This window comes from Prunus mume, linkage group LG3 (genome assembly GCF_029339155.1).
Source record: "Prunus mume cultivar Tortuosa linkage group LG3, ASM2933915v1, whole genome shotgun sequence".
NCBI lineage: Eukaryota > Viridiplantae > Streptophyta > Magnoliopsida > Rosales > Rosaceae > Prunus > Prunus mume.
In genome coordinates this window covers 2,739,069-2,760,540 of record NC_142700.1, presented here as the reverse complement: position 1 = coordinate 2,760,540, position 21,472 = coordinate 2,739,069, and the positions used below count along the sequence as shown (strand labels likewise).

Here is a 21,472-nt window from a genome sequence, read left to right as displayed (position 1 = left end):
CATGATACGACAAAAACCAGAGAGAAATTTTGTGGTGCACGTATAAGCTATCCTGAAATGAAAATGATATGACAGCTGAGCTGAGTTGCATGTCATATATGTGCACTCAGACTTCACGTTCCCAAGCAAAGCAAAGCCAATTAAGGCAACAAGACATTACACTGGCGTCGCATCACTCTCGTCTTTTCTCTCTGTTTTTGTATGTTTTTGGAGGATTGTAAGATATTAAAATAGTTGGTAGAAGTTCATCCCAAGCTAATAATATTTGAGTGGCAAGAGAAGCAAAGCAACCTTTATAGTTGCTTGTTAATTGGAAATAAATCATTTGAAGAATAATGAGAGAGAGAGAGAGAGAGAGAGAGAGATTAGAGAAATGTGGTGAAAATGCAGAATATCAAGAGCTTTGGCAACACTAAAACTGACGTGTAGACCTTCCAACTCCAAAAGCACCCCATCCCTTAGGAAAAAGGAGATACAGAGTACGTCTCCGCTGTCGCACATGCTTTGTCCATTCTCAGTATATATATGTATATGTATGTATGTATGTACGTATGCAGGTTTGTTATATGTATATATGAATGTATGTGGATGCATACATAGTTCGATTGGTTGTTGACGGACAGAAACACGGGAATGAAAATCTTCCATTCTCATCTCTTGGGAATATGCATTATCGTTTAATTCCCATTTCATAAACCAAATGAGCCCCAATTGTATGCTGCCGAAGCTTGTCGCAACTCGAATAGGCCCATTCGCGAAAACAATACAATATAGTCCAAGCGATCACCTCTGAAGTTCATTGGTGGCCCAATGGGCCTGTCAGTCGAGGTAAACATATCCCGGGTCCCAGCCTCCTAGGCCAGGCCTAACCATCTGAAAAGACCTTTAAACCCACAAAAGCTAGGGACAGCCTAACCTGACCCTACATATTTGATTAAATATGAATTGATGTGGCTTTTTGAAGTGGATGATTCTAATTTCTACCAACCTTTCCTACCTAACAATATGAATACTGATGGTCAAGTTGTAACAACGCCCTGACCCAAACAAAAACAAAAAAAAGTTGTAACAACGCAAGAGCTTTCACTCATAGCAAATCGTGGGGAAAAATTTCTCTTGGGGAAAAATTTCTCACTCAGGCAGTTACTCAATTGCCATCTAAAAGTTGGTGTCGTGACTCGTAAGGGCACTTTCACCTATTTTATTTTATCAAAAGAGGACTTGGGCTTCAAAAATAATTTCCACAAAGGAAAAGTTGCCATTGTAAGAAGTAGGCCCACGAAATTGGGGAAGACTTGCCTGGGCAAGCTGACGTCAGCGTGATATCATCAACCAATTTAAATACCAAAAAATTCAGTATTTTTTTTTCCTATAAATACCTAGTCATGCTCTTCACATACCAAAATCTCTATAAATTTGCCTCTTCATATCTCATGTAAATAGTAGTTGTCCTTGGATTGCTATGTCAATGAATGGAAATGCATCAAAAAATTGCTAAAGGAGTCACAATAGTGAAAAAAGACAACGTAACTTTATTAGTAGTAACATGATGTGCATGTTAAGCTAAAAATCACTCGTATTATGTTGTAAAGTATGCTATAATACATATGTACGTTTCTGATTTGCAAAGAGAGAAAAAGAAAAGACTCCTCTACATCACCCAATCCAATGAAAAGGAATGAATATATGTGGAAGGAAAAAAGAGCAAAAGGAAAATCCCCTATCCATGTGGTGGAGCTAGCTAGTTATCTTTCGGGTAATCTTCCATGGATATATCGGTAGTCTTGTTCATGTAAAATTTGAGGGGTTAAGACAACTTCAGACCCGTACGTAACTCCGCCGTTGCATTTGGTGCGCAATGGAAATTCACCTGCCCTCCAACATGCTAGTATTGGACCAAGACAGAGACATTGAAGTGGATATGGACTGCTTAATGTCCTCAAAAGTTGGGTGTGCTGATCCATACCCAAAAATTTGAGAAAAATCAGACCGCATCTCTTTGGATTGCAATTTGTGGAGCAAATATGCATCCATATCCTCAGTTTCAGACTCCTCCGGCTGATCATTCTTCCCCTCCAAGACTTTGACCACTTGTCTCATTGATGGTCTTGCATTTGGTTCAGGATATGCACACAACAATCCCAAATGCAGCACTCTCTCCACTTCCTCCTCGTTGAACTCTCCTTTAGCCCTAAGCCTCTCATCAAACGCATCCATTAATTTGCCTTGTACCATAAGTTGCCACACCCATTCTACCAAAGGTGGCTTCCCATCCTCTATAGGCCTCCTCCCACACATTACTTCCAAAATCAGGATCCCGAACCCGAACACATCGGTTTGATCCGATGCTCGCCCGACTCGTATGATTTCCGGGGCCAGGTACCCTATGGTTCCAACCACCCTAGTGGTGCCAAGCACTTCACCATGACCATGCATCCTTGCCAACCCAAAATCCCCAAGCCTTCCATTCATTTCCTTATCAAGTAGCACATTGCTTGCCTTAATGTCCCTATGTAAGACTTTGGATTCCCAACCCTCATGCAAGTACAAAACCCCTGAAGCCACATCTCTCAAAATCCTAATTCTATCTTCAAAGCTCAACATCTTCCTCTCATCACAATCAAACACCCTCTTGTCCAAACTTCCATTTTCCATATAATCATAGACCAGCATGAAGCTACCCTTCTCTCTCTTACACCAACCTCTCAACCCTACCAAGTTCCTGTGCTTCAACCTCCCGATGCTTGAAATTTCAGCCAAGAACTCTCTCATTCCATCATTTTCATGTGAAATGCGCTTCACTGCGACCTCTGCCCCTCCTGCCAAAACACCTTTGTAAACCTTCCCATTGGCTCCAACCCCAATCACATTTTCTTCTCCGAAACTCTTCGTAGCCGCTTCGATTTCCTGATAAGTAATTCTATGCGGCCAGAACTCCAATTCCCAGTCCTCCATATCCTCTCTCTCCCTTGCTAGCCTCCTATGCCTCTTAATCAAAAACAGAGAAAACAGAGCACATACACCAATTACAAACAAACCACCCACTACAATTCCTGCAATAAAACCTTTTGACTTGAAAATCGGACTCTTTGGAAGCACAAAAGAAGGCAAACCCGAAGTGATCAAGCTCTCACTCAACGAAAAGTTGGAATTGCTAAAGCTCCAAGCCAAAACCTTATGGCTCTCAACCAACTGCCCTGTTGAACTTGTGAACCCAACAAACATTTCATCCTCAAAAACATCAGATAAATTATAAAAAACACTCAAAATTGGGGTTCGAGGTCTTTGCATGCCCGCTTTTACCATAGTAACATTAATAAAGAAATCCTTATAATCAATCCAAACTTGGTAATTTTCTCCACTGTTCAGCTTCAATTTCTTGAAATCCTTGTCGTCACTGCCATCGCTATTTTCAGGCCAATACCCTGCCTCATGTGCTTCTACAGACTTAAGGGAATTCACATCAATACCAACATGGTTGTCATTAATGTCCTGGAACTCTTCATTCTCGAACACATCAAATTCCACACCAAACACATGGTTGCTGGGGCTGCCCTCGGTGGTGCGGTTGAAGAGCCCAAGATGCTGGCTTGGGCTCGTGCCTTTGATGCCGGTAACCGGGGTGAAAATGAAAACCATGCCATGGCCAGGGAGAGTGTTCTTGTAAGGAGCAATGGAGAAAATGAAAGAAGTTGAGAAAGGATGCACATACGAAGAGTTTGGTGCCTTGGCGGGGATCTTGGACTTGTAAAGTGCTCGGCCGATGGAGAAATTTGTGCTGTTTGTGAGTGTTAGAATTCGAGATTCGACGGTGGCGTTGCCGTAGAGAAGCAGCATGTCTGAGGAGTTGAAGCCATTGAACACAAAGTCCACAGCCAAAGCTGATTGGAGAGATAGGATTGCAGGCAGTAAAATTAGCAGGAGGAGAGGTTTGGGATGCTGGTTTGTTTCCTTCATTGTAGAAAAACAGAGGAAGCTCATTCATGTAGAGAAACGAATGAAATGAACTGGGGATGCAGAGAAGGGTTTTTTATTATTATTTTGTTTACAGTGGCTGTGTAGTCAAAGAAACCCATAAATTTCAGCTGAAGATGTGTCTTTTTTGCCCTTGGATATTGGGGTAACTACGAAAATGGCATTTGGCTTTCATTTTTGTGGCGGGTTTGCTTGTCTGGCTGAAGGCACTTGCCGACTCAAAAGGGCATGTGGCTGGGACCGTGCACATGAAAGCATGCAGAGATAATAATATCTTCTTCTTTTTTTCTGGTGCAATGTTCTTTGTTGAAATTTCCAGACGGAGAAAAAAATAGTTGAAATTTCTATCGGTTTAAGCAGATGTATTGATAGTTACTTTTAACTACTTGAATTACAAGTCTCTTTCTATCATATATAAACGAAATTGAAAATTAGAAAATGAACAACTTTTACCTTCATCATTTGCGTGATTCGATTTCTATGGGGAAATTGGAGTTAAAGAAATAATATTCTCAGTCAACCAGTGTGAACTTGACATTGACGGCTTGCCTCATATAAATATCAAAATGGCATGTTGGTTATTTCGAGAGAAAACGTAGCCCAAATTTGAGGTTGAAAAGTCAACGAACGCCTCTTTCCTCTTTCGTACGAAACAACAGATAGATTCTGGTACATGTTCAAATTCAAATGGCAGCAGCCGCTGCTTCTGTTGAACTCTCTCTCTCTCTCTCTCTCTCTCTCTCTCTCTCTCTCTGTGACTTGCTTGTACGTACTTTTGGGCCACTCGAGAAAAACCTATTTGCTATCCGTACAATAAGAAATGGGGAGCAAGCAAGTTGTTTGACTTTCGAGTTGGCTTGCTTAAAAAAGATAATGAAACTCTCGTTGAAAAGGAAACATATACGAAAGTCAGTGTTTGGATTAATTATATGTAAATGAAGGATGTGAACATGGGTTTAAATGAATTTAAAGAGACGGGGATTTTCCAGACAATCATGAAAGATGTGAATATGATGGTAGCCCATCATAATCAACGACGGAATTAATAATGAAAAGGTTTGATTTGCAAAAATGGGGCAGCCATGATTGGCAGAACACACCAAAGCGTCTATATAATTGTAATTTTATATTTTACATTGGATTTGTTATTTAATTACTTGATTAAACTAAACCACACTTTGGTGAGACGACCATCCAATCCAATGTTTTGATGTCATTACTTGATCTGTTTTTTCACTTTTGGCCGGCTGATTCGCTTGCTTTGGTTTTTCAAATTCATCATTGTAATTCTTTTTCCGTCAGGCGAGCAAAGGTGGTTGTCTTTGTCTGTTTGCGGGGTTTTCATTTGTCGTTTTTAGGGTCTGAGTGTCTGTTTGTGTTAGCAAGACAGATAAATTAACGCGAGTGGAAAATTACAAGAAAGAGAATGAAACTCTCATGATGCGTTTGGATGAGGGAAATAAATTTAGGATTTTAACAAAACTCTGAATTTCTAAATTGACATAAACCAATTCCTGTGTTTGGATAAAAAAAACATAGAAATTTAGAAATTACGCGTGAGAAAAAATATGGAATTTGGATATCATAAATTCCAACTTTAAATTCTATCTGAAAGTCGTTATTTCTAAAATCTCAAAAGATATTGAGTTTTTAAAAAAGATAACTTTACAAATGAATATTAAATTCTGTGTTTTAAATCAATCACCCAAACAAGAAATTTTACGAATTCTAGAACATCAATTTAAGTCATTTATGAAATCCTTCGTACTTTTAAATTTTCTCATCCAAACGCACTCATTGAAAAGGAAACATATACAAAAGTCAATCTTTGGATTAATTACATGTAATTGAAGGATGTGAACATGGGTTTTGCGCACAAGTGATGAGAAGAAGAAAACAATGAGCCCCATTCCCATGGCTCTCCTCTATCTCTATAAAAACATTGCGTACAAGTCAATGCTCAACTCCAAACCTAAAAGAAACCATTAAACCTCAACCCCTAAGCTGTCAACTATAAAGAGGCCTCGAAAGTGAAAGTGAAATAGTCAAATAGTACCTGCGGTGCGGATCAGTCAGCACGAAAGCTGTCAACATATAAGACACGAGGAGAGAGCTATTACTATTAGAGCAATGAGAAGAAAAAACAGAGGAGACTAAAAGATGATCCATTTTTTCAAGTTCAAACACACAGTTAATGGACTTTTTAAAGTCATCTAGGAGAGATGACCACCTATCTGTCTTTCTGGAAACACCCTTTGGATTTGGAGCCCCTTATTCAAACAGCAGATGCAAGCAACAATATATACTTAGTTTCATTTCAAACTACCAAGTTCCAAGTTGTACAAGAAAAGGAAAATTTGCCCATATTGCATCATGCTTGACTGCCAACATAAATGCTCACAATTTAGCTTCATTATCTTCTGCATATAAAAAGAAGATATGAGAATTTCTGATATGCCAAGAGTGTTGAATGGGCCTGAAGCCCACTAACCAGAATAAACATGCCAATCCATGCATGAAGCCCATATTTATTAAAAAAATAATAATCAAAGGTGATTTCTATTTTTATTGTTTTCTAAATTTTATAGGTTGGACAGACATGAGCTTAGCTAGATTGGCCAGAGGCGGATGTGCTCTTCACTCTACACCACCCGAGTTCGAATCCCCCTCTTGAAAATTTATAATAAATTAAAATAAAATATCGTTTCTATTAATATATATATAGGATTACATTAGGTTAAGGACCGCCTCTGCACGCGGGCTTGAGGCTTTCATGGTGCAGAGCATGCGAACCATACGGTCCATTGTTTACAAAAGCCAGAAAGAAATAATAATAAACGATGCAATTCAATGGGATGGTTCAGCCCACGGGGATATGCTCATTGAGCGGAAAGGTGGTGAAGTCGTGGTCTAGCTTGCTCCTCTTGGACGTTGACCTTTGGCTTGGATTGGAAGCAACTTGGAAAGTTTCGACACATGATTTTGAATTATAAACCATGGAAAAAGCAATGACTTGGCGGAAAGGAACTTGAATGATGACTATAAGGTTTAAAGCTTTTGGCTATTGTTTGTGCTTACCCAATATTGGAATTAAATCCATGCATCCATCCCATTGATCAATTCGCAACTTGGGCGTCTTTCCATTCATTAATTTTGAATCGCTCACATCTGGTAAAAATAAACAAAGAGAGGGCCCCTCGAGGAGTTTGCATCAAATGAAAGTATGTTCTCCCCTCCCTTTGAGTCTGGGCATGGCAAGCGACTCCAAAGCTGCACAAAATCTTTACATGTTTAATGCATTGGGACCTTCTCATTTTATTCACAATTGTTTTTTTTTTCTTTCCAAATGAACCATTATTTTATACTAGAGATATTCTACTTTAATATAATTTAAACTACGAAAAAGAAGATTCGAACTCGAGTTGCAAGGTGGGGAGCGCATCTGCGCTAATCACTAGCAGAACTAGTAAATAGATGTTACGTGGTATTTTTTATATGTGAAAGTGTTTTAGACTATAAAGGATAGTTTTGAGAATAACACATTTTATCTCTTAATTTTTTAATTTTCTTTTTTTCTCAGAGCTTTCGCATAAGGATGTTACGTGGTCTTCTTGTCAAGGTAAAGCCCTTATAAAACATAAGATACAATGCACTAATTATAATGGACTTTCATGCGCCTGTCACATATTAAAAAAAAAAAAAAAAAGTGTTGCAAATTGAGAAAGATATTAGCTTGCACGAGTGATTTTGTAATAAACGGATGTACTCTTTGTGATTGATTCCCTATATTCTTATGAATAGGTCTCGTGTCTAGTTTTTATCCTCTCCAAAGAAGAGTTGAGAAAGGATTTCCCAACTTTCTAAGAACTTCATATTGCACTCTGACTCTCTGAGCCAAATCAAATAGAAATAGCATTGTTAGCACAACCCACCAAGAATGACAGTTTTGGTATTCCTATTTTGACGGAATTTATTGTTTTTACGGTGCCAAAATGTGTACTTGCTACTTAACAATTGAATTGTGCAAAAATAATCATTAGGGTGTGATGTTCACATCGTTACAAAACATTACTAATCCAGATATATGATATTATTAGATGACATTGTTAATATTCTATGAATATAAGGTATAATATTAATAAATACACGTATTATAATATAAGTGAATTAATAACGCCACGTAACGATGCGACTTTCACATTTAAAAAAAATTCAGAAATTGTACAAGTAAATAATTAACTTCCCATTGTTAAAGGTAATTTGGCAAATCAATGTGATACATGCTTGCAAGTTGTAAATTTGTAAAAGTAGCACTAAAGTGCTGTAAAACTTGGGTCACTATCAAATTTAGATGACCTGGCCTTATTGAGGACAATCCCAAGTCTAACAGGACCTATTGTTTTATCAAATGAAACAAAAAGAAAAGAGAATAAGAAAATCCCAAGAATTCTTTTTCAAGGAAAAATAAATATTTCAATGATCTTTTTTTTGTCAATAAAATATTTAAATGATTTTGATTTTGAAGACGGAAAACAAGAAAATGAAAAAACAAAAGTAAAGTAAGAAGACAACAAACTGGTATATATATATACATATATATATTTTTGGAAGTAATAGAAAATTGTTAACACGCATTTCAATTTCAATGACCAAGACCTTTGTTTCATATTTAAAGAGGAAAAAAAAATCCCAAATTGCCAAACGTCTCTGTTTGAGCATAGGTAGCACGAAATATTAGTACCACAATAAGTGAGAAATCACCGTCCGGCTGCTAACATTATGCACATGGCGCAGGTTAGCCAATCAGGAATTCCCATGTTTTAATTTAAATTTGTTCGTAATCGGGACAATATAAATAATCCAAGAATTTTTCCGCTCCGTCATCACCTCAAAATTAGCAAACATAAAAGAAAGCTGGTTGTAAATTGTGATCCCAGATTTCTTCAGAAAAAAAAACCTAGATTTCATAAAAACCTAGATTTATGCTATAAACCCTACAAACCCAATCACCAATCCCAGATTTTCCACCCCATCATAGAGTTCACATTCTTATTTTGTACAAATTTCATTTATTTCAGTGATTAAATGCAAAATTTTTGTTCTTAGTTTTCTGTGATACTTGTTTCCCAGAAGCATATTGGCTCCTGCTTCTTACTCCCAACTTTTTGTCTCTTGGAATTAAGAAAACCAGAGTTGGAAGGTTGAGTTCTCTGAGTGTTAGTGGGGCGGTTTTGTTTAAGTGCATTTGGGCAGATAGGTGAGCTTGTGATTCAGTGAAATTTGGAAGTGCCCCTAATTCTGGGGCTGATTTGGTGAAGTGTGTCTTTGAAAATTTGGGATTTTATTAAGTGGGTAATTGAGAAAAAGCTGTGTTGTGAGAGATTTTGAATGAGAGGGCTGGGAGGGAGATGAGAGGTGTACATGAAGGTTTGGATCAACAATGACTGGAGGGTCATTGGGGATTCGTTCAGGGAGTTATGGGTCTTTGGATAAACAGCTACAGAACAACAACAACGGAGTGTCGCCAATCCAATCTGCACGTAAGCCTTCAAAGATGCTCAAGGAGAAGGAGAGGTTGTTCCATTGGATCTGCAAGTTTGCCGGCCGCAAAAAGGTTGGAATGTTGTTCCTCTGTCTCATCTCCGCCGCGGTTTTCGTCTGGGTTTTGTACATTGGAAAAGGTTTGATTCATAGTCCTTTGCATGCTTGATTTCTTAAGTTAATAATTTGATTCTGGATTAGTTTTCTGCTTTGATGTGGATATTGGGTAGTTTAAGTTGATATTAGATGATTTAGATTAAACTATTGAGTTCAATTCTGAAGACGGGGAAGAGAGGTGGGTGTAACGTACTTTCCCAATTAAAAGTAAAGGATTAGTCTAGCACATTGATTGGGCTAATCCTTAGCTTAGGCTATTCTTCCTTATGTTTCTGCTAACTGTATTTAACCTGATATCCATGTTTCTGGTTCAAAATTACATATTTGATTTGTGTGAGGAAGTAATATATGCATATTGGCTCAAATATAGGTGAAGATGAACAAGGCATCAGTGTCGAAAACATTAGTGTTAACAATAGCATCACTATAAGTTATCTTGGATCCTTGCAAACACATGGACCGCAAAGTAACAACGTGACTTTTTCGCTAGCATTGCCTCCTCCTCCCCCTGCTGTTTTTCTGGGTTACACCCTTCCTCCTGGGCATCCATGTAATCTATTCACATTGCCTCCCCCACCAGCAGATAAAAAAAGAACTGGACCGCGGCGTAAGTTTCTACCTTTTCTTTTTCTTTCTTTTTGTAATTCCAGACCTTATCTCTCAAATTATGTGATGTTAATGATGTTGCTGAGTGTTCTCCGTCCTGTACAATTCAGCTTGTCCAGTATGTTACCTTCCTGTGGAGGAAGCCATATCCTTGATGCCAAAGTTCCCTTCAGATTCTCCTGTTCTTAAGAATTTAACATACATTTATGAAGAAAATTTGTCTAGAGAAACAGAATTTGGAGGCTCAGACTTTGGTGGATATCCTACTTTGAAGCAAAGGAGTGATTCTTATGATATAAGAGAGTCAATGAGTGTGCACTGTGGGTATGTTTTTTTATTTACCTTGGTCAAGCTTTCCTTAATACTTTTGTATGCACCAACGTTTATTTTGATTTTATATTTTTTACATTTACCTGAGTTTTTGTTTTTTAAAAATGATTTAGTCTAGTAATAATGAGTACTACTTCCATTGGCCCTTCACTCATTTATGTTTATGGTGCATTTTGTTTAATGGATTTGTGCATCAATCAGATTTGTTGGAGGAAGTAAACCTGGACGCAATACAGGGTATGATATGGATGAGGTTGACCTACACGATATGGAGCAGTGTCATGGTGTGGTTGTTGCATCAGCTATATTTGGTAATGTTCAGTATGATTTAGAAACAACTTTTTATTAGATAAATATGGTGCCTTCCTTATCAATTAAATCTGTTCCATCAGGGAATTTTGATGAGATAAACCAGCCGACAAACATTAGTGATTATTCCAAGGAGACCGTTTGCTTCTACATGTTTATAGATGAGGTGACAGAAGCTTATTTGAGGAGTTCTGGAAAACTGGGCAGCGATAGGAAAGTTGGTATATGGAGAACTGTTGTTGTGCATAACCCTCCTTATACGGATGGAAGGCGCACTGGGAAGGTAAGATTTATAATTCTTTGCCTGCAAGTTTTGTTGACTCTAGAGCAGAGTTTGGCTTGTGAATTGTCTAGTTTCCTGAATAATCTCTAGACTGGTGTTGTGATCATGTTGTGTAAGATGTTGGTCAAAAGTGAACATTACAATGATTTGGAAACATGTAAAATATAATTTAAGCTTCTCTAGAAGGAAGGAATGAATTTAGTGTGAATGGTGTGTTTCTTTTGCTAAGAGTGGTGGTGTTGGCTTGCTTTTGAATGTGTCACTAGGATTAATGGGTATGATTACATTCTTCAAATTTGTAGTACCTTTTGCTAAGGGTGGTGGTGTCGCCTTGTATTTAAATGTGTAACTAGGATTAATGGGGCTGATTACAGTCATCAAATTTGTAGTACCTTATGCTAAGAGTGGGGGTGGTGCCTTGGAAGAATGCTGTGTGTCATATACATTTGTTGTACCTTGATGCGCCTTTTGACTCAGTTATATTTTTTTTCCAGATTCCTAAGCTTCTAGTGCATAGGATGTTTCCAAATGCCCGCTTTTCTTTATGGATTGATGGGAAGCTTGAACTTGTCGTGGATCCATATCAAATTCTTGAAAGGTATTACTATCATGATAAATAGGTCTTCTTAATCTTTGTTGGGATCTTGTCCATTTATGCAATCAATTTCAATGTTCTACTTATTTGGGTATAAACATCATCTTGAAAAGCAAATAGCACCCAGTTCATAATGGTTATATCCAGCCAAGTTTTACCTGGTTTTACCAATATCCATGCTTATGCATCCTTAAAAAAAAACAATATTTCAGGTTCTTGTGGAGAAAAAATGCAACTTTTGCAATTTCTAAACATTATAAACGTTTTGACGTGTTTACGGAAGCTGAGGCAAATAAAGCAGCTGGAAAATACAACAATGCTTCTATTGACTTCCAGATTGAGTTTTACAAAAAGGAAGGTTTGGCCCCATATTCCGAGGCAAAGCTTCCTATTATAAGTGGTAGGTGGAACTTCTGACTGTTATAATAAATCATATATGTTTTGCTTTACTAAGTTTCTTTGGTTTGGCCTTGCTGCAGATGTTCCTGAAGGATGTGTAATAATAAGGGAGCACGTCCCTATCAGCAACCTATTCACTTGTCTTTGGTTCAATGAAGTTGATCGTTTTACTTCCAGGGACCAAATTAGTTTCTCCACTGTCAGAGACCACATCAGGGAAAGGACAAACTGGACTATCAATATGTTCTACGACTGTGAAAGACGCAATTTTGTTGTTCAGGTAGTTATTTAATACATAAGGTTTGGAGCTATGTGTTTTTAGTGTATGGTGTTCATTTAAAGTACTCAGAAGAAACATGTATTTTCCTTTTTGATGGTGGTGGGGTTACTGGGGTGCATTTGCAGTTTGGTTATTCTTTTTACTCATGTTCCTTGATGTATTTTTATATATGTTATTGCTGTCTACAGAAATATCATAGAGATGTTTTGGAGCACCTGGCTCCTCGTGTTCCTGTGGCTGTTCCTCCACCACCACTATTGCCACCACCGCCGCCACCAGTTATAAGTAACGAACCACCAGTTCAACCATCAGTCGAAACTTTGCCCGAAAGGGTTGTAAACGTCCCAGGTAAGAGGGGCCCAAGGCGCGGGAGAGATCGAAGGTCTGGTTCTAGGCGTCACCGCAAAGTTGTGGCCGGTAACAGAGACATTGATTCAAGTTAAAAAGTTTTGTTCAAGAAATTATATTATTCTTTACCCTCCCCCCTTTGGAAAATCAACTCATGGTGGGGCTGGAGGATTTGTGCCAAGATGAGTGTTTTAGTTCTGCTTCAACATGGAGCTGCTGTCTCTCTCTCATTCTTTCTACCTTCGGAATTGTCAAAGTTTACTCATTTTTTGTTGTATATATAAAGTTCAATTTTCCAATAATTATGATATGGGTTGCTACCAAACCCCTCAATATGTAGTGGCCCATTTTGTTATTTCATCACCACAGGAACATTGTACCACCCCCACCCCGCACTGAATTATATAGCTACAAATACTCATGTCTCTTAATTTTGAAAAATCAATAAAGTTGAAGGAAGTTACTAGAAGTCTCCACTCTCCTCTCATCTTCTCCGCTTTTCATTTTCTGTCTGGCCATGGAAGAAGCACAAGCACAAGCACAAGCAAAAGCACCCATCTTTTAAACAGAAAGGCTTAGAGACTGGCCTTTTTCTCCCTCTATCGAACATTACAAAATCGTATCAAAGTCGAATATATCCTTTTGTTTTATTTACTTTTTACAAGGGTCTTTTTCGTAATTATGTGATTAAGGGCACCTAAGAAATAAATGTAACATATAATCTCTTTCTATCGAGGGATTTTTTATAGTAGTTTCTTTTCGATGTGACAAGATTTCAATTGTTTTTATCCAAGTTTTGGACCACCTATATTAATTGCATTTGCTTAGGTGTCCCAAATTTTCTTTCGGACGTTGCTTGAATCTATGAGTCGGAGTCAGGTTGTTGGGAGCCATTGTATTTCTTAAGTTTTCAATAAATCCTTTCTCATACTATCGAGATTCTATTAAAAAGAAATGAAGTATATTGTCTTTTTCTTTTACTTGTCTGAAAATGTTTCTGCAATGCCCAAAACACCCCTTGACTCATTGAATCAGTCAGCTTTTGATCTTAAGCTCAACCGAATTGAATAAACTGCCCGTTGGAATCTGTCGGCACTATTAGGATTGCGCCACGTGTCCAGGCCAAGACAAATTACTCCAATGCATGCCCGACGATTGACGCCCTCTGGGTCCCACTAGGTCCCACTGGATCCTTATCCTGAATCTCACCATATATATATTTTTTAAAATAAAAACAATAAAAACAGGAAAGAGGGTTAAAATAATAAAAAAACAAGAAGAAAGATGGAAACCCAAGAACGCATTTTTCTCCCCTGAATCACAAACGAAAAAGCCTCCACCTTCTTCTCATTTTCTCAGCTCAACAGTAAGAGTGGCAGTCTAGGGTTTTGGTACCACAGAAACCATGCGTACGGTACCAACACCGTGAGAAATCAATCAGAGCCGTCCGATCGATGTCATCGCCCTCGTCGTCAGCTTTCTTCGTCATCTGCCTCCTCCACTCTGCAATCGCCATAACCTGTGGGGCCCTTATGATGTTCTACATGACGGAAGTCTACACCTTCGGGCACGGGATCGAGACTGCGAAGAAGCTGCTGGGGTCCACGCCCCACGACCAGCTCTTGATTCGGACCTCTGATTCCTTCTCCGGGTTGCTCCTGTTCGCGATCGGGTTCTTGCTGCTCATGGTGTCGTTCGTGAAGGATCGCGAGTTCCAGAGCTTCTTCGCCAAAGGGTGCACGGTGCTGCATGTTTTCATGGCGCTTTGGCGGTGCTACTTCGAGCGGAGGGTGGAGGACCTCGCTTGGGATTGGCTGAGGCAGACAGTCGGCGATGTAGTGTTGGCAGCCTCTTGGGTTTTCTTCCTTGTTTTCTCATGGAGAGAAAAGTACGACTAAGCCCCTCTTCTTCTTCATTATTTACGGCTTGTTTTCTTGTATCTCAATTTACCTTTTGGATTAATGGATATAAGTTAAATGCTGAGAAAATGTCAAAATTGGGGCAGCTTGAGTGCTTCTGTTTAATATGGCTGCCTACAAGCTGGAATTAGACTTTCAGTTTTCTTTTTTGTAAAAAGAGGGAAAAAAAAAAAGCTATCTTCTTTTCGGTTTACTTAAATCACATGTTAGTGGAATATTGTTCATCTCTGATGTAGATATTTACTTTTGTGGATAATGAAACACATAAGTCTTTTGATGCAAATTTCTGTTTCTTTTAAAGCATAAGTAATGACTTGGTGGCTTATAAACATTGGCTGAAGGCTTGAAGTTATTAGCCAATGACTATAAGTGTGTATGTGTCCACTCTTGAAGACAGGCAATGTGTGAAATAGCCTAATATGCACCTGTAGTTTTGGGTGACCATGAAAACAGTGTGGTTTTCTTGAAATTTTGCTATTTGGAATTGCAAATCTGCTTCTTCTCATAAAAAGGCTGTATCCAACTGCTAGAATTCTAGTTCTGCCTACTTTACTTTTACTTTGTTGTTTGACACACTTACTTGATTTTAGTTTACCATGTATATTATCATCCTGTGCTTGCTCGACATACTTACTTGATTTTAGTTTCTTTCTTTGAATCAAACTCATCCTCTTCTCGTTGAGTTGAGCTCTAATTTTGATTAAAGTTATGTTCCTTTTGTGTTGATCATGCTAAACTAGTTTCTGCTAATAGAGGAAATCTTCATTATACCGGTTGTAAACAACCATGCTCTCTAAGTATTTGTCCTGCTAATAGCACTGCTCCAGTCAAAACAAAATAGCTTATCAAAATATAATAGTTGTTGGTTGTTATTATTTTATTAAATGCGCAATATTTTTGGTGTGGGACCATAATTGGCTTTGAATCATCAACCACTTTTCCTAATTGCCTACCTATGCTACTATAGGAGCACATACTTCGGATTTTGATGAGGTTTCTGTGGTATTAGGGGAATGAATTCTTCCTGATTAATGAGTATTTCTGAGTTTTGGGTTTGACTGAGCTCAACTAGGTTTCATTTTTAGGCTGAGTATCATGGAAACGGACACTAGGCTCAGTGCTAAGTTTAGAAATTCCGATTGATTTAGGCTCAAAGCCTACTTTTTGTGTCAAATTGACTCAAATTGATATACTATTGGGCACTCCTCTACATGTAACCCCAGGTTCTGAGCTTGGCATGAGCAACTCGTATGGGGAAACCCCAGCCCCACATCGGTTCCTAAGGTTTGAATCAGTATTTCTTCGTTCAATCTCTTTTTCTATCCTCCTCATCTCCATAGAAAATCTGTAGAACGCCTCAATAATCACTGTGTCAGCTGACCAGGTTGACAAGTCCTTTCTGTCCCCAATATACTCCTCATCCGGTGAGTGCGCTGAAATGATGTCTATTGCAGCCATGTACTTTGTTGCTTCGAGTAAACTGGGGAATGATGAAAGGAAGTATTTCTGTGGATCCTGCATGAAAGTAGTATACTCTGGGTCATGCTCCTCTGGCAGTAGTCTCCGCATGTGTGGTGAGCGGGTTGGGACATACCCACCATATGGATACTGCCCATTGTTCAAGGCAGCATGCTGTGCCGATGTGAGCCAAATGATGGTGGTGAGAATGGATGTAAGATCATCTGGAGTAGAGAGTTTAGGCCACCAGCTAGCATGGCGAAGATCAGCATGGCCTAAATTGATTGACTCACTGTACCAGGCCTGCAGTTCTGTATCAAAATTGACCGCACTTGCATCAGGATAGTAGTAATTGACATAGGTTCGGACCAATGTCTCAATTGCTGACCATATGAGGAGTCCATCTGTTGCGTAAGGGTAGTCTTCAATTACCAGTCTTATCCCATGGACTTGAGTAGAGTCTGGTACTGCCATGCCTCTGTGTAGAAATGAAGATAAAGTTAATAAACTATTATAGTTTAGTTCTGAATCCTGATAGTACATAGATTAAGAGTTTTTCTGAAACCTTCTAAGGAGATCTGCAGGAAGGCTCTCAAGGTCAAAGCGCCACCAATCTCGATAAGCAGCACAACTCATCTCCATGCAATATTTACCAGCAGTGAAATTCGACTCGATTACGCCTCCAGCATTGATGAGAAATTGGCGGGCCAATGCATTTATCTTCAAGGTGTAGCGCATGTGAGGATTGAGAAGCTTGTAGATAGGATGCATCACACTCAGCTGCCGGTGGGCTGCTATTATAAGTGGTTCCATGCAGGCATGGGTGCGTAACCTGTTTCATACATTGGAATTTTGCCTCATTGGTTACAGGAAAACAAGTTTATCATCAAGCTTAGATGAAAACAGCACCTTAACAACAATTATGGACACTGGTGTGCATACCAATGATGAATCAGTTGATGAGCACAGGCATCGTTGGACGAGACGTGGGCTTTGCCAATCTGCCAAAGCCAATTTGTTGTAGCATCAACTGGAGGAGTGAGAACCTGCTTGGATGGTGAATCTGAATTGGTTGGAGGGAAGCTGAGTTCAATAGAAACGGGCTTCAAGGTTCCCAATGAGGTCAAGAACAAAATTGTACGGGTTCCATAAGCTCTGCGATCATCCAAAGCATTTATTTGGTCCAGATATGGAACGAAAATGTCATGATAGTCTAGTACGAACAGCTTGTTTTCTTCTAATGCCTGCAAAACCCACAAATATCATCCATGCATTTTAGGGAATCTTTCCTCTGTTTTATGTATTTGTCTTTTACGGGCTTTTGTTTTGTAGACATATATACCTGCTGTATTGACATGCCATTGAGATGGCCTATTATATGCTCCTCCTTGAGTGCCGACTCTTGTGGACCATAAATGGAGGGATCCAATTTGCTTACAGGTGGGAAAACCGTGAGCCTTTGTATGCTCATAGGGTTTGTGCCAGCAATTGCTTGACGCCCAAATTCTTCATCTGTCAAACAACAAGATTTAAGCCCTGAAATAATTGGAGTGTGAGTGAGATTTTATACGCATCCATGGTTCCGTTCTCTTAATCCAATAATAATAAGTAATAAGATCTTATGACGCTTGCTTGCCACTTACCAGAGATTAGCCTGGGGGGGTCAAATTTGAGGAATTCCTGGACTTTCCAACGTCAAGAGCTCCTTGCTTGGCCTCCTCAAACTCTTCATCTCTTGGCACGTAAATTCTTTTGTATTCATTTTCCGGTGACTCCATATTATCATCTGTTGCATTGCATTCACATGGATGGATATTATAACTAATTGCTGAAACCCAACTGAATACCCGTATTAATAACACATATTAATCTACAGTATTCAGTAACATTATCGATATATATTTATTTCATGACAAAATATTAACGATGTATTAGTTATTGTAGATTGATATTTGGTACTAGACAATAACTCTCACTAACTTAGTGACCTGTGTTAGTTGGTGGTCGTCCAGTTCGGCAACGTCTAGGGTGTGGGTGTGTATAATTGCCCCCAAGGGTAGATCGTATGTATTCAATCCCCGCATCTGGATTTCCAATGTCATTGTAAGTGTCATAGTCGTATATTCTATCGGATGGTAATCTAAGTCCCGTCCCATCACCCCTTAGCTGCCTTAGCTCCATTTCTCTCAGCTCTTTTAGCCCTGCCGGTGTCTCATCAGGTAAGCATGCCTGCAAAAACATGGCCATGACTAATTTATATAACTTTATTATGAATCATGAACCTCCTCTATATTTAGCATTCGTGCATTTACTTTTATTTCGTAAAATCTAAGCTACTTAAATAATCTATCAACTTAGCATATGACACAACATCTATATAAGTGTTTTTTTTTTCCAAACTGATGTTAACGTTAAAGTTAAGAGATATTTAGTCATATACTCATTCTTAGCACTAAAACTATAAATAAACTCGACACTATTTAATTTCTATAAACAAACGGAAAAAAAACCCCCCAAAAATGATAACTAGTTCAATTGAATTTTATTTTAATTATTAAATTACTTTGATACTCTATTTAATGTTTTGGGTTTTTTATGAGGTTTTTGAGTTGAGTTTGTTTTAAGAAATCAATGGCAGTGTTGTAAATGGGCTTTGGGTGTGTTTCTAAAGTCCATTTCATATATGATTTTTTTATTTTATAATTTGGGCTCTTGTATTAGGTTTCTTCACTGCTTGTTCCTCCAGCATCGTCATCCATTCTTGAAGATGCTTCACGTACTTAACATGTCAATCTGCAAACCTTTGAACTTCAAAAATTCATAAACTAAAGCACCTTAAACACGAAGAAACACTAAAATTCACAACAAAATCAGAGAAAGCAAAAGAGCAAGCTTTTCTCAATTATAAAATAGAATTAGTTAATTCAATATGAAGATCAACTACGAACATAAATAACTCAACAACCCAAGAATGTTATTGCATCTCCAAAGAACTAAAGCCTTGATCTATAGTGAGGCAGCACTATGAAAAAAAAAAACATCAGGCAGGTTAACTTTAACGTTAACATTAGTTCTGGAAAAAAAAATATACATAAAACGTAAAATTGAAGTATGTTAAGTGGTTAGACTATTTGAGTGACTTAGATTTCACAAAATGATGCACGGATCATAAATGTAGAGACTCGGGATTCCTTTTATATATACACATGTACATATATAATCTCTGTCATGGACCTTAGTAGAGAAGAAGATTCTTTTTTCCGAGGAATCTTTGTCTGGTTGAATCCAAGAGTTGCAGGCAATATGCACAACGCCTTGAATGTTGATGCTATCCAAATACAACTCCTCCTCGTACTTGTTACTCACTGTGATGGCTCCTGGCATCCCAAATTTAGGATCCACCTCAAATTTAACTTCGTAACTGCTTTTCTCGGCACCCAGGATTAGGTTTAGGTTTAGATCCTTGGACCAATCCAATATAGCTTCATTGCTCAGCTTTGGCTTCGTGGACTCTATGTTTCAATGCGACATTAAGAAGAAAGGTCAAAAGGGTATTGTTGAAATAATTTTATTTTTTTTTCAATAGAAAAAATTCAGTTTATATAGCCAAGCCAAAGAAGAAACATATGGTACCAAAGAGAAATATTGAAAAAAAAATAAAAAAATAAAAAAATATTGATAAAATAATAATAATATGATAATAGTAGTAGTATAGCTTTACCTGCTTCAGTTTCAGTACTAACAAGCTGTAAAACAAGACACTTTCCCTTTTCCTCGTGGTGGGTGAAATGATCATGATTGCCAAACCAATGAAGCATCATGTCTTGGATGCTTAGCTTCAGACTTCTCCTTACACTCACCAGCGCAGTGAGTTCGACGGTCTGATCAACGGCAGTAGTGGATATTAACGTACTTACCATGTCCCCATCTGTGGCCTGATCAAGAGCCTTCTTCTTCCTAATTTGTTGCAATCTCCTTCTCTTTGTTGAAGAAAACAAATTGGGAGGAGGAGAAGAAATCTTGGGCGCGTTCCAAAGAACACAATTCAGTGCCTTTGAATTAATGTGATTGGAATTAAAAAATGAGCTAATCATAGTAGTTGTCATAGCCAAATATATATAATATGTTCTTTCTTCCGGCAATTTTTGCTTGCTCTGCTTCACATGAATTTCCTTTAACGCTCCTATTCCTATATATAGCTGATTTCAAAAGAGGGGAAATAACAAATTAGAGCTCTTTTCATTCACTTTTGGCGTGATTTGGGATGGTAGGGGCACACGTTTTTAGGGATGCCAATGTTGTGTGGCGTAGACATATTTGTTTTATAGTATCTTTGTGCCATGTTTCTTCATTTTCTTGGTTTCAGACTCTCTGTTCTCATTTGAAATGTGTTATTTGGGAATTCATTGTGATTGGGCCAATTTATTCACATTTTTCTCGTTTCAGTTGTTGCTGCATGCTAGCTAGCCTAGAATGATCCAGCAGTAAATAAAAAAAAGATATTTAGTCATATATCTATTCTTAGCACTAATGATATAAATAAACCACACACTGGGGCAAGTGTGATCAACTCAAGTTTTATATATTTTAAAAGTAATATCTTGTTATGTATTCTATATGTATATTATTTCAAATCTTTACGTTTTGATATGTCGCATGTATTGTGGCGGATCTATTAAAGCACTGATGAGATGCTTCAAATTGCCCTTTGCTCAGTTGGTGGTGGTGCACTCTAGTGTCTGATTACCTTATTTCCATTTTGACATTTAAGTAAATGTCTTTGTCCTTTTACGTTAATTTATTTTTATATTACTCCATTTACTTAAGTATACAATGTAAATAAGGAAGTACCCCCTATTTGGATTCAAATAAAAATACTAGAAAATCAAATTCCCACCAAATCAAAATATGAAAAATCGGTTTTAGTGTAAAATACGATTTAGGCTAAAAATGATGGCTCATTAAGTCAATATATACTTTATATTAAAATCTCATAAAATCAAGTTTTCTTATTTGATGTGTAAGGAATAAAAGCCACCAAAAATTATCTTGAGAAAATGATTATTTTTAAAAACCATTTTTCATACTTAGTCAATATTTTTACATAAAACATTTTTTCATGTATGATAATATGATATGAATGCATGAAGGGACCTAAGGTTTTTTTTAGTTTGTGGAATTTTGATTTTTTTCTTCTTTCTATTGGGTTTAATGGAGAAAAAAGCTTTAAAGATATTTGCTAAATCGCTGCTCTTTGTCTATTTCTTACAATTTTTCTTGCTTAAAATGTATTTGTCTATCTCTTTATCGAA

The 21,472-nt window shown here is 37.9% G+C and overlaps 3 protein-coding genes and 1 pseudogene across 4 annotated transcripts; 2 read left to right on the top strand and 2 right to left on the bottom strand.

Moving 5' to 3' along the window:
- Positions 1 to 1,512: 1,512 nt before the first annotated feature.
- On the bottom strand, positions 1,513 to 4,052 carry LOC103324775 (Concanavalin A-like lectin protein kinase family protein). Its single transcript, XM_008226882.3, has one exon. The coding sequence runs from the start codon at positions 3,979 to 3,981 to the stop codon at positions 1,867 to 1,869; it is 2,115 nt and encodes a 704-aa protein (XP_008225104.2). The 5' UTR covers positions 3,982 to 4,052; the 3' UTR covers positions 1,513 to 1,866.
- Positions 4,053 to 8,856: 4,804 nt separating this feature from the next.
- On the top strand, positions 8,857 to 13,252 carry LOC103324773 (strawberry notch protein (DUF616)). Its single transcript, XM_008226881.3, has 9 exons — positions 8,857 to 9,656; positions 10,004 to 10,240; positions 10,350 to 10,563; positions 10,771 to 10,880; positions 10,962 to 11,161; positions 11,656 to 11,759; positions 11,969 to 12,156; positions 12,236 to 12,435; positions 12,624 to 13,252. Exons 1-9 carry the CDS (start codon positions 9,416 to 9,418, stop codon positions 12,876 to 12,878), a joined length of 1,749 nt encoding a protein of 582 aa, XP_008225103.2. The 5' UTR covers positions 8,857 to 9,415; the 3' UTR covers positions 12,879 to 13,252.
- A 771-nt stretch (positions 13,253 to 14,023) lies between these two features.
- Positions 14,024 to 14,985, top strand: LOC103324772 (uncharacterized). Its single transcript, XM_008226880.3, has one exon. It carries the CDS (start codon positions 14,238 to 14,240, stop codon positions 14,679 to 14,681), a length of 444 nt encoding a protein of 147 aa, XP_008225102.1. The 5' UTR covers positions 14,024 to 14,237; the 3' UTR covers positions 14,682 to 14,985.
- Positions 14,986 to 15,544: 559 nt separating this feature from the next.
- LOC103324771 (linoleate 13S-lipoxygenase 3-1, chloroplastic-like) lies at positions 15,545 to 20,399 on the bottom strand (annotated as a pseudogene). Its single transcript, XR_016124999.1, has 7 exons — positions 19,882 to 20,399; positions 19,395 to 19,672; positions 18,149 to 18,389; positions 17,503 to 17,946; positions 17,103 to 17,404; positions 16,726 to 16,992; positions 15,545 to 16,638 (listed from the first exon to the last, which is right to left on the bottom strand). The product of XR_016124999.1 is annotated as a linoleate 13S-lipoxygenase 3-1, chloroplastic-like (transcript).
- Positions 20,400 to 21,472: the final 1,073 nt, after the last annotated feature.